General features: G+C 36.7%; 2 protein-coding genes across 8 annotated transcripts; both read right to left on the bottom strand.

Annotated features, from left to right (window-relative positions):
• Nucleotides 1-1,550: 1,550 nt before the first annotated feature.
• Nucleotides 1,551-6,947, bottom strand: LOC117783153. Of its 2 annotated transcripts, none has more exons than XM_034620413.1 (4): nucleotides 6,828-6,947; nucleotides 3,969-4,131; nucleotides 2,772-3,078; nucleotides 1,551-2,706 (listed from the first exon to the last, which is right to left on the bottom strand). In XM_034620413.1, the coding sequence occupies exons 1-4, from the start codon at nucleotides 6,921-6,923 to the stop codon at nucleotides 1,881-1,883; spliced, it is 1,392 nt and encodes a 463-aa protein (XP_034476304.1). In that variant the 5' UTR covers nucleotides 6,924-6,947; the 3' UTR covers nucleotides 1,551-1,880. The 2 variants fall into 2 exon arrangements, with proteins under 2 accessions (XP_034476304.1, XP_034476303.1); XM_034620412.1 differs by lacking the exon at nucleotides 6,828-6,947 and adding an exon at nucleotides 4,239-4,395.
• Nucleotides 6,948-10,427: 3,480 nt separating this feature from the next.
• Nucleotides 10,428-14,575, bottom strand: LOC117784437 (protein disabled). Of its 6 annotated transcripts, none has more exons than XM_034622173.1 (5): nucleotides 14,490-14,575; nucleotides 11,913-12,447; nucleotides 11,726-11,840; nucleotides 10,985-11,419; nucleotides 10,428-10,804 (listed from the first exon to the last, which is right to left on the bottom strand). In XM_034622173.1, exons 1-5 carry the CDS (start codon nucleotides 14,505-14,507, stop codon nucleotides 10,594-10,596), a joined length of 1,314 nt encoding a protein of 437 aa, XP_034478064.1. In that variant the 5' UTR covers nucleotides 14,508-14,575; the 3' UTR covers nucleotides 10,428-10,593. The 6 variants fall into 6 exon arrangements, with proteins under 6 accessions (XP_034478064.1, XP_034478065.1, XP_034478068.1 ...); XM_034622174.1 differs by having other exon boundaries at nucleotides 11,768-11,840; XM_034622175.1 differs by having other exon boundaries at nucleotides 10,683-10,830.
• Nucleotides 14,576-16,300: the final 1,725 nt, after the last annotated feature.

Raw genomic sequence — 16,300 nt, 5'->3', positions numbered from 1 at the left:
GGCTTCCGCTCAGCGTATCGTCAAGCTCCAACAGTCAGCGGCAAGGGCGCATTCCCTCTGTTATTCCCCGATGAGCCAGCGCATAAGGCTCATATATACATACATATGCGCTATATATATGTATATTTGAAGGGGGCTACGGGGTCAGTTCTGTCACACAGCTCGACCGACGACAGTTATTATTGCCACAGCGAGTGCTGCATAGTTTTTCTTTTCTGTTTTTCAGCTTTTGTTATAATTTTTTATGGTTTGTTTTCGTTTATGCACTGAACACAACGGATTAACGAAGGGCGGGAAACAAAAGCAAAAAGCGAGAAGCGACTAGCGACAACAACATTCCAACATTATTATATTGACAACAATATGAGGGGGAGGTTCTCTAGCTTCTCTCACGAGCAAATCAAATGGTGAGCTCATTCGTAAAGCCCGTGGACAGGCCTTGGTTGTCAGGGAAGCTGCCGTCTGAGCCTGTCAACTGATTGGCAGGACAGCACAGGATATAAGAGTTGCTTGTTATTGATAAAATCCTGCCAAATGGGTTAGAAAAAGATAACAAGAAGGAAGAGCAAAAAATTATGGTAAGAGTGGGAGCGAGGGCGAGAAAAAGATTAAAAATGTGAAGAAAATAGTATTAAAAATAGTATAAAAACGATAGATTAAAGTAACGGTTGCAATATAGATTTTTTTTGAGAAAAACAAGATTATAGAACAAGAAACATTATAATAATTATAATATTGAAGTTCTTTACTAAAAACAAAGTCGAGAAGAGAAATATTTGCAGTTCAAAAATACGAGGAGACTTAATTCATATAAAGGATATACATAAAAGGTAGTATTTAAAATATAGCCGGTTCGGAAAAAATAAATATTTTAATAAATAAATAATTTAATATTAGTGTTTCAAAATATGGGAGCCGAAACTATAGAAATATAGTTTGGATGATCTATCATAATAGAAAACTGATAGACAAAAGATTGGAAAAATAGAAAAAATAAAAAAATCAACTAAACAAGTTCGAAAATCTGAGAGTTTAGTAGATAATTTTCGGTAGAAGATAGGAAACTGCAGATTAAGAAAGTTACCTATAGAAGAAACGTTAAAGATAGTAAAATAATAAAAGTGTTATAATACAAAAGTGTTATAATTAATACACACATTATTAACTTGACAAACAACATGCTGTTAACAACAACATCAGTTGGTTAAGCCAATGTTAAGACACTGTTAACAGCTCACCTGCTGCTGTTGTGCCACCATTTTGAAGTGTTTGACTCTTGCGAGTCAAATATGGCGTGCCGCAATGATGGCAAGCTTCCGTTTCCGTTTTTGCAGTTGGGCTGCAAACTCACAAATTAGGCACTGCTTGATGTGGTTGTGGTTGTTGTTGTGATTGCTGCTGTTGTTGTTACTCACCTGCTGAGTGCCAATATCAAAGGACCTCGCGCACGCTGAGCCTTGAGCACATTTAATAGCTGTGCATCGCTCAAGGTGACATCCTGCAGGCGCAACGAGGACTGCAAATGAGTTTCAACCAAAAAGCCAACAATTAAACTTCACTTAAAGCACATTTTTAGCATTTATTGAGTAGACAAAGAGCACAAGGCGAACATTTCTTAGGGACTAAAATGAAATAGTCATACACTTTTGGACACACGTTTGGCGGGCAACGGTGGCGCCTCCAAATTCGATTTCGATTTCGAATTCGAGCTTGACTTTGTTGCTGACTTTGATTGCTGGCCACCGCGACGCAGCGAACAGAACTTTAGCATGATGTTGTTGAGGCCACAAGCGACGCCACAAGACTGACATGACAACTGGTTGTCCATTCGATGGGCGTTTACCCGGGCGATAAGGCACTGCCATCGCCATTGGTTCGGGTTACGCCAGCGTACAGATGCCACGTCGCTCCATGAAGACCGCCAGACAAGTGCCATCGACGCGATCGAAGAGCAGCGAGCCAAATCGCCGTGCTGTGTAGTCCACAATCAGCACCATTTTGCAGTTGATGCACTTGTCGCGATAGTGAAAGAGCAGTCCCACCGTCTGGTGCACTATGTGATCGACAAAGCCGGGCGCCGAGCGATAAACCTGATGATTCCCCATCTCGACAATGGCACGTGTATTCACCACCACTTTGCTCCGCACATAGGCGGGCATCACCTCCAGAGTGCGTCGCACCTTGGACTGCGTGTAGAGCACGCGATTCACGATGTGACCAGGTGCATTGAAGGTATCGTTGCTATCGCGGCGGTAGAAGAACACATTGCGAAAGACGAAGCCCGAGGTGCGACCCTCGTCACACTGTCGCAGATAATCCGCCAGAGAGTTGTGCTTCAAGGGCATCAGCACCTCGTCCAGATCCACAACGGCCGCATAGCGATGATTGTCCACCACATTGGCACGATAGACGCAGTCATTGAACTGCGCCACAATCCCGGCATAGTGAACATCCTGCAGATGCGCCTGGACATTCCACTCGAAGACATCGGCGAGTCGCAGATGCTGATAGTGATCCAGCACACGTCTCACCTCCTCGCTGGCCTCCACGTAGTAGAAGTAGAAGTGAACGGCGCCCTGCAATCGATACATTTCCACAAACTCCACCAGACGCAGCACATTCGAGTAGTTCTCCTGCAATGGTCCAACGCACACGGAGATTGTGGCACGAGATTTGTTAAACATCTCCGACATGTTGCGAGGATAACTGTAGATAGTATAACGAAGGAAACAATTAGTTATATATTAACATTTTTTCCTTTTAGCACTCACCTAATCTGTATGAAGCGCGGAGAGACATGACTCGCTCGATTGGAGGCATAGCTCAGTGCCACTTCTTGTGGCAGCCACAGCGGCGACTCCTTCTTCACCTGCAGCGGACACATAATGCTCCATGCCGCAAAGCTGTTGTTGTGCACATCGTGCATCGCAGCCGCCTCCTCGGCCACAATCTCGTGACTCGAAAAGTCCGCATACCTCACAATGCAACTGACCCTCGAGTCACGGAGTCTCTCCGGCAAAATGGCAAAGATCCGCAACGAACCCACCGTCAACTGGTGCTCATCCAGCTGCACGTTACCTACGGAGGAGTTTGAGAAAAGAAGAAAGGAATAAGTTTAAAATTATATGGATAAATATTTGAACCAAATTTGTATTATTAAATATTAGTATTTTAGATCAAAGCCCCATTTATGGGGAATTTTTAATTAGATTCAATTACAATTATATACCTTACTCAAGGTCTTCTTAATCAACATTTTCAAAAATAAGATTAAGTATTAAATTCTTATTGAACAATGTATTTTTATTTACCCGTACATGGAATTTTTTAATTTTATTTGAGGAGTTCTATGATTTATTATTCACACTTACTTATTTTATAATTTGTTTCTAATTTTTATTAATGTTACTTTATAAATTTTAACCATGTATATCTTCGTCTTAGTATTCAATCATATAAAATCAAAAAAAAGTAACTATTTGATTTAGTTTAAAGCCCCTTTTTACTATAAAAGAAAAGTAACTTTCTTTGTTTCCGAAAAAAAAGGTTAAAACTGAAAGAAAAGTACAAACTATGTTGTAAAGTTCATTGAGAACTTCTAAGACTTTTTTCATGAAATTATACTATAAAAGTAAATATAATTTTCTTTGATTCCGAAAAAAAGGTTACAACTGAAACAAGAGTACAAACTATGTTGTAAAGTTCTTTGAGAACTTCTAAGACTTTTTTCATGAAATTATACTAATTATATATTAAAACTTTTTTCTATATATTTTTTCTGTTCTTTTAAAAATAAGAATTATAATTATATTTATTATTATTCCATGTAAGACAACAGCTCTAATAATTTTCTACAGGTAATTTTCTCTACTCCCCATTTAAGTATCTACTAAATTTTTAGTGTGTACATTTACATATTTCTTAATTGATTTATTAATTAAATGTACGAATAAGTATTTGATACTCACTAATAATATCTGTACGAACATCAAAGTAGGCAGAGTATATTTCATGCCTCAATGTTGTATTGCCAATGCGTTGCCAGGTGTTGTTGTAGGCCCAATTTGGATTCGGTTTCTCATAGATGAGTTGACGTTGCAGCAGCTTGAGATCATCGCGCAGGCGTTCATTCTGCAATAGCCACAAGGATTAGCCAAATAAGTCAACAACACACGCACACACACTCTCATACACACACTCACACACACACACACATACACACTTAAATGAACACTCACAATGGTTGTGCGCATGGAGATATAGAATAGTATGAGCATGGTGCATGCCACCAGACCGGAGAGCGTAAAGTAAACATATTGAAAACGATTCTCTTGGGGCGCCAACATTTTTGAACAAATTTAACCAAAATAAATATATATATATCCCGATAAAAATCTTCTCTCACTCTCTATACTATATGTATATAAACATTTAATGAACGCGCGTATAAAAGTGAATTTTGAATTTAAATTTAATTATTTGATTTGACCGATTGGGCCACTTGGAGTGACCTTGAGTGGCGCACGCAGCCGTAGTACCGTTACTTATAAGAGCTACTGTTATATCCTGTTGCCCGTTGGCCAAACGGTCGGCGTCCAGGTGTGAATTACAGTTACGCGACTTGTGCGCCAAGCTGCCTACTCGTGACTACAAGTGTCATGCTGTTCAGGAGTCGCCATCGTCGTCGCCATCGCCATCGACGACGTCAGCGTCGGCGTCAGCAGCGCCTCAGCTGCGTCGCTGTTTGTTTATTTTCAAACGCCAGCTGCGACGTCGACGTCGCCGTCGACGCAGTCAAACCCCCAAAGCGGCTCCTGTTGCTTGTTTGCTTTCAGTTCAGTTTTGTTGATGGGTGGCCATCGATTAACGATAACATGCTTGCCACCAAGGGACTGCATGGCTCAAGGGAGGGGTCAAGGGGGATTGAGTGGCGTAAGGGAAGGTGATGGGGGAAGGGGAGGGGGGTCATTTACGGCGCATAACAACAACAAACGCGCGCGTCTTTCAGTGTCATCATCATCGACGACAATCCCCAACCTCGACATTCTTTGTTCAACTAAATCCCAACTATCCAGCTACACTCATAAAAACAATTGCCCCAATTTAAGAATGAAAATTTTAAAAGTCATTACAAAACCAATTATAGAAAGTTCGATATGGGAAATTTCCTTGTCAACTTAGAGGCAAAAGTAGAGCAAAGCTTTTAGTTTAGAAGAAATTCTTAGCTATGATAAGAAGACATTAGCTTAAATTAGATTTTAAGCAGTAACGATAAGAGTATTATTAAAATATAACCACTTGATTAACCTGTGAGCTTTAATTATCTGTAAATAACATATTTTGTTGTATTAGCTTTGAAATTAAGTGAAACTTATTTAAAAACTATTAAAACTTAAAAGAATACTATTTTGACACTTAGAAGACCTTTAAATGTCAATTTTATTTGGTATCTATTTTTACAAAATATATTTATAATTCATTTAAAAAAGATATAAAAAGATAATGAATTTAGCGTAAAGTGAAATAGAACTAATTTTATTTTTTAGTGGAAAAAGGTTACAACTTTTTCCATAACACGCTTAATGTGCCTTTGCTTTCAGCTAATGTCATTAGCGCATCTGTAATAAGTTTTTATTGAATTTTAATGCGCTTTCCTCTATTTTTTGTGAGTGCTTGTTTTGTGGTTTGACCTGCCATAGATATAGAAACGAGACAGTTGTTGGCGCCCGCAATACGCAAATGATTATAGCACCCACGCACTCACACACACACACACACTATCACACACAAGTACACACACAATTGTAAACAGGGAGAGGCACAACAAGTGTCTGGGGCAGGACTTTGGCGACGCGTATGCAACAAGTTAATCAACGTACGTTTCGCATGAAACTGGCGCCATTGCTGACTCTGTCCTCGCGTCATCAGCAGCGGCAGCGTCAACGTCAGCGGCGCTGTCAGCGTCAGCGGCGACGCTGCTTTTGATATTTGTCAGTGTATGTGTGTGTGTGTGAGTGTGTTTCGCTGGATCTGTATGTGTGTATGGGGCATGTAAACGCACTTTAATTCAACATGAGTCGACTTTATAAATTGTAGGTTTTGTTTCTCAATTGGAGTGCCCCACTAACTGTACATCTGTGTGAGTGTGTGCGAGTGTATGGGTGTTTGTGTGTGAGTCAGTGCCACTTGGTAGCATTATAAATTTAAGCTATTTTTAAAAGAAAATCCACCAACACATATAACAATATATATTCCAAAAACTTTTCATACATTTGTCTTGGCTGTCCAATAGAAAAATTATTATATCTGTGTCTACACAGATGTAAGTATATATATGTACACATTATATATGTATGTATTTTATATATCTGTTTGTTGACAAAATTAATTTGTTGTTATTTATCATTGCCATGCCGCACTTTGGAATGAAACTTATTTAAACATTTTGAGATATGAATAATGATGAGATTTATAAGTTCAAATATATTAAAAATGTATTGTTACTATATTTTCAAACAGTCATATTTTAAATTGAATTTACAATTTATATTCACATTAGATTATCCCGCACTTGCACCACTGTGCAGTAACCGCATTTTGGGACTCATTTTCAATTAGAAAACACAAAACGTTTTTCACGCATTTTACATAGTTTCTTTTTCTTTAATTTTGAAACGAAACTGACTTTTTCGATTCATTTGAATTAATTTTTCATTTCATTAAGCACGCTAAAGATTTTCACTCAAATACGACAATATGTTGTCATAAGAGATAGAGAAGGAAAAACCACAGAGAAAAGAGAAATAAAATAAATTTTAAGCACTCACACGCAAAAATGAGTGCTCGAATAGTATGAATAAATAAATAAATAGCACTAAAAACAGAAAATGAATCAACCTCGGGCGACACGAAAGTCGAACCATTATAAAATGACTTGAACCATTCGAGACTCAGCCAAGAACTGCTTAACTGTGTTGCGAGAGAGTTTCAATATGGAATTGGTTGCGTTATCAGCAGTCAATAGGTACGAGTTGTTATCAGCAGTTAAGCAGTCTCGGTGGACTATATAAATAATTACACAGAAAATAAAAATATATTTGTTTTCTGATCGGGGGGTCTCTCTATGCTTACCATATGCACGTCAGAGTTTTGAAAAACCCCAAAAAAAAAAAAAAAACATTATGTCGGACACTTTTTTGAAACATACATCGGATTCGTATGAAAGTCGTTACCTGGGGGCTTTTGAGGTCGCTTATTACGAATTTGAAGTCAATTTCTAAAAATGCAAAAGATAAGATAAGTTTAAGTCAATAGTTGCATGGCATTACCTGAGCATGAGTATTAGTGTATTGATTGCATTCTCGCAGCTGTCTCTCCTGTCTCTTGTCTCCTGTCGCCTCCCCTCTACCCAAGCCCGCATTTTTGCAGTAGCTACTCGTTAATTGTTCAATTCAATGGCAACCAGCATAACTGTCTATTTAGGCTGCCCACCAGTAGCCAAATGTCTGACGCAGTCGCTGTAATCTCACCCCAAAAAGGAACTGTGTGAAAAGCTGGCAAATCTCCCTTAGAAACCGTGAGAAAATCTACAAGTTTGGGTGATCAGTTCAACAGTTGAAGGAACTTCGCCAAGGAGTAACAAATCTTGACTGATTAATATGCACTCCACTTTTTATTATTTTAGCTATGTTATGTATATCAACTGGTTGTTTCCCATACACCATATTTACAATTACAACCATTCCCATAGATCTTACCGTGCTGTTGGCGGTGGTGGGTAAATGCCACCACCACCACTATCACTTAACAACTCTTGGGATCGTACACGCATACCAGCATAAACATTTCCATTTCAATACTCATGAGCTCGTATATCTTGAACCCTCCTCTGTTGTTATGACCCAACGGCACGCAGACCACCGAGAATGGGACCAGTAAAAGGGGAACCGGGAACAAGGAATGGGAATGGGAAGGGGAATGGGAATCGGGTAGCAAGGGCACGCCTGCGTTCTGGGTGCACATTTTTATTTCATGCGAAAGTATTTTTCAATTGTTGAGCAGCAATAATATCATTTGGTGGTGGGTTTTTTAGCCCTATAAATAGTCAGACAGATCAGCAGTCCAGCACAGTTCATTTTGGAGTTTAACAAAGTGAAGAACAACTCAAAGAAGTTTGAAAAAAAGTAATCAACAATTCAACAGGCTGCTTAGCCGTCGCCAGTTCAAGGTGGCGGCTAGCTCTACTAAGTACAGTTGAAAATTATTTTAAAATATTTAAAAAATTATTAAGAATCGGTAAGTATAGCTAAAGTAACACTTAATCACAGTATTATAATAATAAAAATAATTTTCTGCAGTTTGCGTATATCAAAATATGCGAGAAAAGGGCGTCAACATTCTGAAAAGAAAATTAATATAATGGCCTCAACGTTATTTTAAATAAAAGAAAAAATCAACTTAATGGATTATCTGAATTCAAGAAAATCCAAAAATAAACTACAACATTCAATCTTCCAACTGAACTCCAAACTAATTCAACAATCACCTTAAAAAAAAAACCCAATCAACATCATGTTTGACTCACATAACTATACAAATACTGATTCATTGCGATCGGATCTTCAACGTGTATCTATGGGCACTTCTGGAGCTACAACAAGCATTTCTTATCTGAGGCATTGCGATAATAACTTCCAGTCAATAACATAAGCCCTGAACGACTACCACTTAATTTTTTTTGTGCCTTTTTGGTTTTAATTTTTCAGTTTCAATTGCTGTTTTCTGTTGACTTTCGTTATAAAGCTATAAATTTGTTGGTCTAATAATATCCTTGTTGAAAGTTTCCAACCAAAAAAAAAGATTATTAAGAAAAACCTTAAAAAATACCAATGTAAAATCGCGAAATTTTTAACGATGTATATTACCAATAGCAGGCGTGTTTTTGTTATAAAAGAAAAAAAAATATTTGTTAATAATTTAAGTTTGAAAAACTATTAGTTTTCACATTCAAAAATGTAATTACTCAACTTTTTATTTTACAATTTTCATTTGGTAAGTTTTTGGTTTACATTTATTATTTATTTCAAAGTTTTTGTTGCAATTTCTTCGTTTCATTTCCCGTTTTCCAATTTGGTTTCCTTACATTTTTGGGTAAGTTATTAATTTTAATTTCAGAATTAATTTATCGTCTTTAAAAAATATTTTTTTTTCATTATTATATTTGCTAAGTTTTAGTTTTCATAATTTGTTTAATATGTTATTTCTATATTTTTGAAGTCACTTTTCTTTTTTAATTACTTTCTCTTTTTTACGTTCTTACAACTTTTATTTTTACTTTAATTTAAATACGTGTTTAATTTGATTGCTATTTATATTAATTGAATTTATATTTGAATTTTTCTTAACATTTTTTAATTTTATAATTTTTTTGATTTCAATTTATTTAATAACTTTCAATACTTTTTTGATTGGGTTCATAATTTTTCTTGTTTTTATTAATTACATATTTTGATTTTTTAATAATTAATTTAATATCATGTTTGTATTTGTATTCTTTTTATTATTTATTTCTATACATTATTAAATTTATAATGTTTAGTGTTTTATTTCTAAGGTTATTATTTATTTTTGGTTAATTTTCATATATTTTATATATTATATTTACTTAGATTTTTTATCCTTTTAATCATTTTGGTTTTCATTTTTGCACTTATTTTATTAAATGACTTTTTTTATTTACTTAACATTATTTGATTTTGTTTATTTTATTTATTATTATTCTACTTTATAAATATATGATTTTTCATATCAGTTATTTATTAATTAATTTTATAATTTTTAAATATATTATTTTCTATATTTGTTTATTACGTTAATAATCCTTTAAGTTTTATTAATGATTTATGCATTTAATATTGAATTTTTTATTTGATTAAATTTTTTTATACTTTTTTTTTTTAATTTACTTTTTATATAATTTGAGTATCACTTAATTTATGTTGATTTAGATTTTTCTTTACTTATAATTTTTGTTTCTTTTATTTATTTTGTGTCATTACATTAAATATAAATTATTAATTCCTTTATTAAATTTGTTTTATATTCTTTTTTTACTATCATTTGATATATGTTGATTAAGTTTTTTCTTTACTTTTGTTATTTGTGTACCTTTTAATTTATTTTGTATTATTTTAAACTTTTGCTCAGGCCCAAAGTATTCAATTTAACTAATAGAAATATACGAATGTATCTTCCTTCCAAAAACTGGGCTCTTTTTTAAATTACATAATAAGTTTTGTGTGTTCAATGCTGACAACAAACAATAATTGAATTCCTATTAAATAATATTAACAATAAACTGTACTTCCAATATAATTTAACAAATGTTTTTGGTTGGGGAATACTATGAATAATAAGGGATGTTTTTTTTGAGAATCCTTTGAAGTGTTTATTGAGCAAAATCGCTTCGGCGTGCCACACATAAGTATTTATAAAGTTATAAGGCTTAGAAATTAGACATAAATAGAAGACATTAAGTTAAAGCCACGCCTACGAGGCTGCTGCGGTTGCGATTGCGGTGGGGCAACTTCTGCCTCACTTCATTGACTTATCCTTGTCATTGAGCTGGGATTCGTTTGGGGCAGGAGCCGTTTGGGCCGCAGCTGCTGGCATTTTGTGGCTACCATCACCAGGACCATCACCAGTTGAGTTAGCGGCATCGCTGGGACTCTCTGCAACGGCATTGCTGTCCCGATCAAAGAGGTAACTGCCGCCTAGAGGACGTGGTCGGCCACCATAGGAAGAGCTACAAGGGGCGACAGAAGAGCAAGCCTAACTTAATGATTTTAACAATTCGTGAAAGCTTCCATAGCCAAGCGATAAACAGAAATATTGAAATTTGGGTGAACTTGTGTGTGGCATGTGGCATGTGGCACGTGGCATGTGGCATCCTGGCACGCCTGCAACAGCACCCACTGCAACTTACCTCTGTGCATCACGCTCCCTATCTCTATCTCTATCCCGACCGCCGCCACCTCCGCCGCTGCTGCCACTGGCGTTGCCTGCAACACCCGCAGCGCTGTTGCCACCAGCGTTGCTGCCACCGCTGCTGCTCTGCTTATCCTGATCCCCCAGATACGTCCAGCTGCCCTGACCATTGGGCTTGCCCATGTCACCCATGACAGTCGTGTGGCCGCCACGATAACTATCGCTGCCAATGGCCGAGGAGGACACCTTCGTGCCCCGATCCCCGTAGGGACAGTTGCTGATCAGGTGGCCGCAGGGGGAGGCAGGGGAGGCGGCGGAGGAATGCGATTGGACGCGCTCGCGATCGTAGAACGAATGCGAACTGGAGCGACTGTCATCGTCATCGCCGGCAAAGTAATAGCCACGCCCCGAATTATCGAAGCCCGACTGTCCTCTGGGGGCGTTGAGCGAGTAGGCAATCGTGGGTGCGTTTTGGGTGCAGTTGTTAGGTGGTTGAAAGGACAGTACAGTGGGTGAAGTGGTGCGAGTTCGAGTTCGCAAACAGTATCCAGAGTTCATTTGTTGTTGTTGTTGATGTTATGTTTTTTTATGTGTGCGATTAGTAGGCATTTTTGTAGTTGTTGTTGTTGTTGTTATGTTGTTGTTGTTGTATGTAAGTAAAGATTCAAAAAGCGTTACACACACAGAGAAACAGCAAAAAGCATGGTAAAAATAATGTAAAGAAGCAGGATAGCGATACCTGTAGGTCTCATCCCATGGACGATAGTTGCGAAAATCATACCTTGAATAGTAGCGATCATACGGATCATACTTGTCATAGTTGTAGCCGGTACGTGAGCGATCATAGTAACGATCTGAAAAGAAAATTCAATTAATATCGATATTTCAAAAAATATTTAAACTATTCAGTTTCTTTAAATTATTACCCCGTGAACTGTCACTGTAACGATCACCATAGTAACGATCTCTGCTATCGTAGGCAGAGGCTCCATATCCATAGGCAGATCCGCGATCATAGCCGGATCCGCGATCATAGCCAGATCCGCGATCATAGGTGGATCCCCTTCTATAGTCATCATAGCCACGCCCCTCGTAGCGATCGTAGGTGCGCGGTGAATAACGTTCATCTCGACTGTAGTAACGATCATAGTCACGATCGCGACCACCGCTGCCACGATCTTCATAACGATCGTAGGAATAATACCAGGCACTGCGCGGATCCTCTGCCGAACGACTTGAGTAGCCGCTATAGCCACGATCGCTGCCTGTACTGGGATAATAACGATCCTCATAGCAGCGCACACAGCGCGACTGACGACTCTTGCCATTGCCGCGAAGAACCGAGTCCAGGATGCCAGCCGACGCACTTCGTTGTTTCTCACTGTCAGTGGGCGTGGCACTACGTGCCTCCGGTCCCTGGACTCCACCTCCCTGGACACAGACAACGGCCAGACAGATCAGCTACAGAAAAAGAGAAGAAAAGAGTAGAAAATAGAAGAGAGTTAGATGAGTTGGATAAGTTGGATGATCATTAGCTGATTGTTTATGGATAGATTTCACAGTCCAACGATCAACTGGGCCAAAGCCCTCACACACACACACACACACATACAGCACACCAATCATAATTGAGAAAAGTATTAAAGTACTGGTCGAAATACAAAGCCATGTGTAGAAATCATCAGCAGCGTCATTATCATCATTAAAAATGGACACTCGGCGTCAGCGAGCGTGAAATATGATCAATGTTGAACCCCGTCCAATACCCCTTAACCACCTTTCCCCTGCTCCACCAAGCGAGTATTCGATTATGCAATAATATAGCATAGATTAGGGCTCAAATGGCGACCAACACCTCGAACTGCTCGCATTTAATTTACTCAGACAGAAACAATAACAAAAGCATAGAAAAATAGTTGAAAAAGAATACAAAAAAAAGTAAAAAACTAAAATAAACTCATATTCATATGCATAAAGTAGCATTGACATCATTTTATTTTCATTCATGGCCTGCGGAATTGGACTCATAAAGCTCGCTATGAAACCAAAACTCTATCCACATATGCGACCCCCTCTAGACCCCTTCTAAAGTGGAAAACGAACAAAAAAAAGAGAAAAAACCAGAGTTAATCATGAATGTGGTGAGCTCTCCGCCACGCTTTGTTAGTCAAGCATCAGGAACAACTTCCGCTTGGGGTCGAGACTGGCCCAAAATGAACCACAGCACCACCACCAAACTGGCCAATCTCTGTGCGGATCTCCCAACTCGTGACTTGTCGCTGAATCGCTGTGTGTGCCCACTTTATTAGAACAATTATATTTCAAAAAACCATAAATGACAAAAAAAATGGATGGAAATGTTCAAATTTCTATATATTTCAACGGTCGTTGCCACCACAAATTTCAGTTACAATTATGCATGCAAAACACATATTTGTTTTTCGGCATTTACGTAATATAATCTGTATTATAATCATTATCAAAATAATTTCATCATAAGGCAACCGTTACGCAAATGGATTTTACTAATTAGTATTACTCTAGGGGTAGGTCAGCGATATGGCGAATCAACATAATTTGCATCTAGATAGTACTACTATGTACTCTTACCTCTGATGTACTCTAGAAAGCATAAATCTTGCTTTTTTGGATCACTTTTTTCTATCATCCTAAGTCTGAGTATCATGTCAAGTAAATATCTCTATACTGATCGAAGAAAACCTCTTTTAACTTTGTTTAGAATGATCAAATTATTTACGTATACACTTAAATAAAAAAGACAAAAAATTTGGTATAGGTGGTATCTATTGATAAGATCCATCAACAATTATTTTATAAACTCTACTATAGCTCATATCTATATGGCTACCTGTATAAAATTTGTTACAGACTTAGTGAAGGCATAGTAAAGTCGAATTTCCATATTCCACGGCAACTTAAGACATTTATGTTGAAGAAGTGAATTATATATTTTACCAACTTACCAAATAACGATACATTTGAATTTTCTTAATATGAATTGTCAAAATTCGAAGCAAGTTTGTTTCAGGTAGAATGAAATATATTTCATATAGTCAGATAGCTTATATTTTTGCATCGAATACAGAATATATATCTTCATTTCTCTCTATTTCTAACTACAGATATCTGACCTTTACTTATTACACGTACATATACCAATACACTATTAACAAGCTTTTTCTTGTAGAAATTCAACTTCAAGTTTTGTTCATTTACTACTGAAAAACGTGCTTTTAAGATTTCTTAATCATTATTTTACTAAATTCATAATGTATCTGCTTCTTATCCCATTTTTTCTCTTTCTTACATTGGAGCATCAGTAATTTTTTGAGTTATTTTCAACATTTTATAAAGATTGATTTATAATTCATTTCGTATTTATTTTAATGTTATTTCTAACAAGAATTAGCTAGCAAAATGTTTTCATATTGTGTTAATACCTTAATTGAACAATCTTCTCCAATAAATTAATTATAACTCACCAATTGTAAAACGTGCATTTTGAATTTGTTTCACTTTAATACAAATCACTTGCACAAAACTTATTTTAGGCACGTGTTGTGCCCTTTTGAACTGTGTTTAACACTATTGAGTTCGGTTTACAATCCTTTAAACAGTTTAGAAAAGTTCGCTCGACGTGTCGCTGGCAACAGAATTGAAATCACGAATGTGGTGCTCAGGTCTGGGGCAGAGGTATTTATTTGAAACTGCCACAATGTTTGTTGGAGCGCGTTTTTAGAACCGAATCCGAGACCGAAAAACTCACAGAGAGACGCACTGAAGCGCGAGATCAAGCGAAGAGTCAAGAGAGGGGTCAGAGTTGAGAGAACGGAGAGAACGAGGAGGGAGTAGGAGGTGTGGTACTATTGGTCTCTGTTGCGAGTGCTTGTGCCATTTGGTTCGGGCGTCACCTGCAACACCTTGGGTGTTGTTCCCAACCCCAAGTTCATATAAAAAAAAAAAAAATAGCAGACGCTCCATTTTCGAGGTTTTCATGGTCAGTTTGGCATTCGCAGAATGACTGGAGGATGTTTTGCTGAGATACCTGTCATTATTTGTGCTGTCTTTAATCTGATACACACCTCAACGACAGGGGCTAATTATGCATCCACTCGGATTGCGTAATGGTCAAGCGAATTCCTTTGAACTGTCGACAATTGTTTTCTTTCTTCTATTTTTTTTTTTTTTTTTGGTTTTTTTTGAGTGGCGCCCGATCTCAACAATGACTAAGAACAGCGGGATATACATATGTATATTGTGGATTAATTGGCAACGAACAAGTTCAGTTTTGGGGCGCTTACATAATCCAAGACCGTGACCATGAAAAGGGTTTATCTTTGCAATTTACTAGACAAAACTTGAAAAAATTTAAGATGAAAAATATTTTTGATATATGACGATCTTTGTATTCTCTTTAAGAACATGATTCAATAATTCATTATACATGAATCGGTGGAGTTTTGACAAAGTTGTGAATGTTTGAAACAATTAAAAAATGTCAAAGAACGAGTATAGAAAAATGGCATCGAAACCAGGACTCAGAGAAAAACATTTTTTTAAGAAATTATTTAAATTTGAATATAGATCGAATTAAGAGGGCAAATTATGATCAAAATTATACTCCGCATAAAAATCGGTTAAGTTTTGACAAAGTTATGAGATTTCAAAGTTTTTGAAAAAATGTCAAGGGGTTGGTTAAAAAATTGGATAATAAATGACTGATTTTCGAAAAAAATGAAAGTTTTTAAATGAACGAAATTTAAATACAGAATCAATAAAGAGGCCAAATCATGATCAAAATGACATTCCACATGTAAATCGGTTAATTTTTGATAAAGTTATGAGAGTTCAAAGTTTTTGAAAAAATGTCAAGGGGTATGTATGGAAAATTTGATGATAGATGGCTTAGGGTCGAAAAATATCAAATTTTTAAGATGATACAAATTTAAATGCAGAATGAATTAAGAGGCCAAATCATGAAAAAAATGACATTCCACATGTAAATCGGTTAATTTTTGATAAAGTTATGAGAGTTCAAAGTTTTTGAAAAAATGTCAAGGGGTTGGTAAGGAAAATTAGATAATAAATGACTGATTTTCGAAAAAAATGAAATTTTTAAATGAACGAAATTTAAATACAGAATCATTTTAGAGGCCAAATCATGAACAAAATGACATTCCGCTTGAAAATCGGTAAATTTTTGAAAAAGTTATGAGAGTTCAAAGTTTTTGAAAAAATGTCAAGGGGTTGGTAAGGAAAATTGGATAATAAATGACTGATTTTCGAAAAAATT

This window comes from Drosophila innubila, assembly GCF_004354385.1.
Source record: "Drosophila innubila isolate TH190305 chromosome 2R unlocalized genomic scaffold, UK_Dinn_1.0 1_C_2R, whole genome shotgun sequence".
In the NCBI taxonomy this organism is placed as follows: domain Eukaryota; kingdom Metazoa; phylum Arthropoda; class Insecta; order Diptera; family Drosophilidae; genus Drosophila; species Drosophila innubila.
The sequence above is the reverse complement of the archived record's forward strand: the minus strand, read 5'-3'. Positions and strand labels throughout refer to the sequence as shown.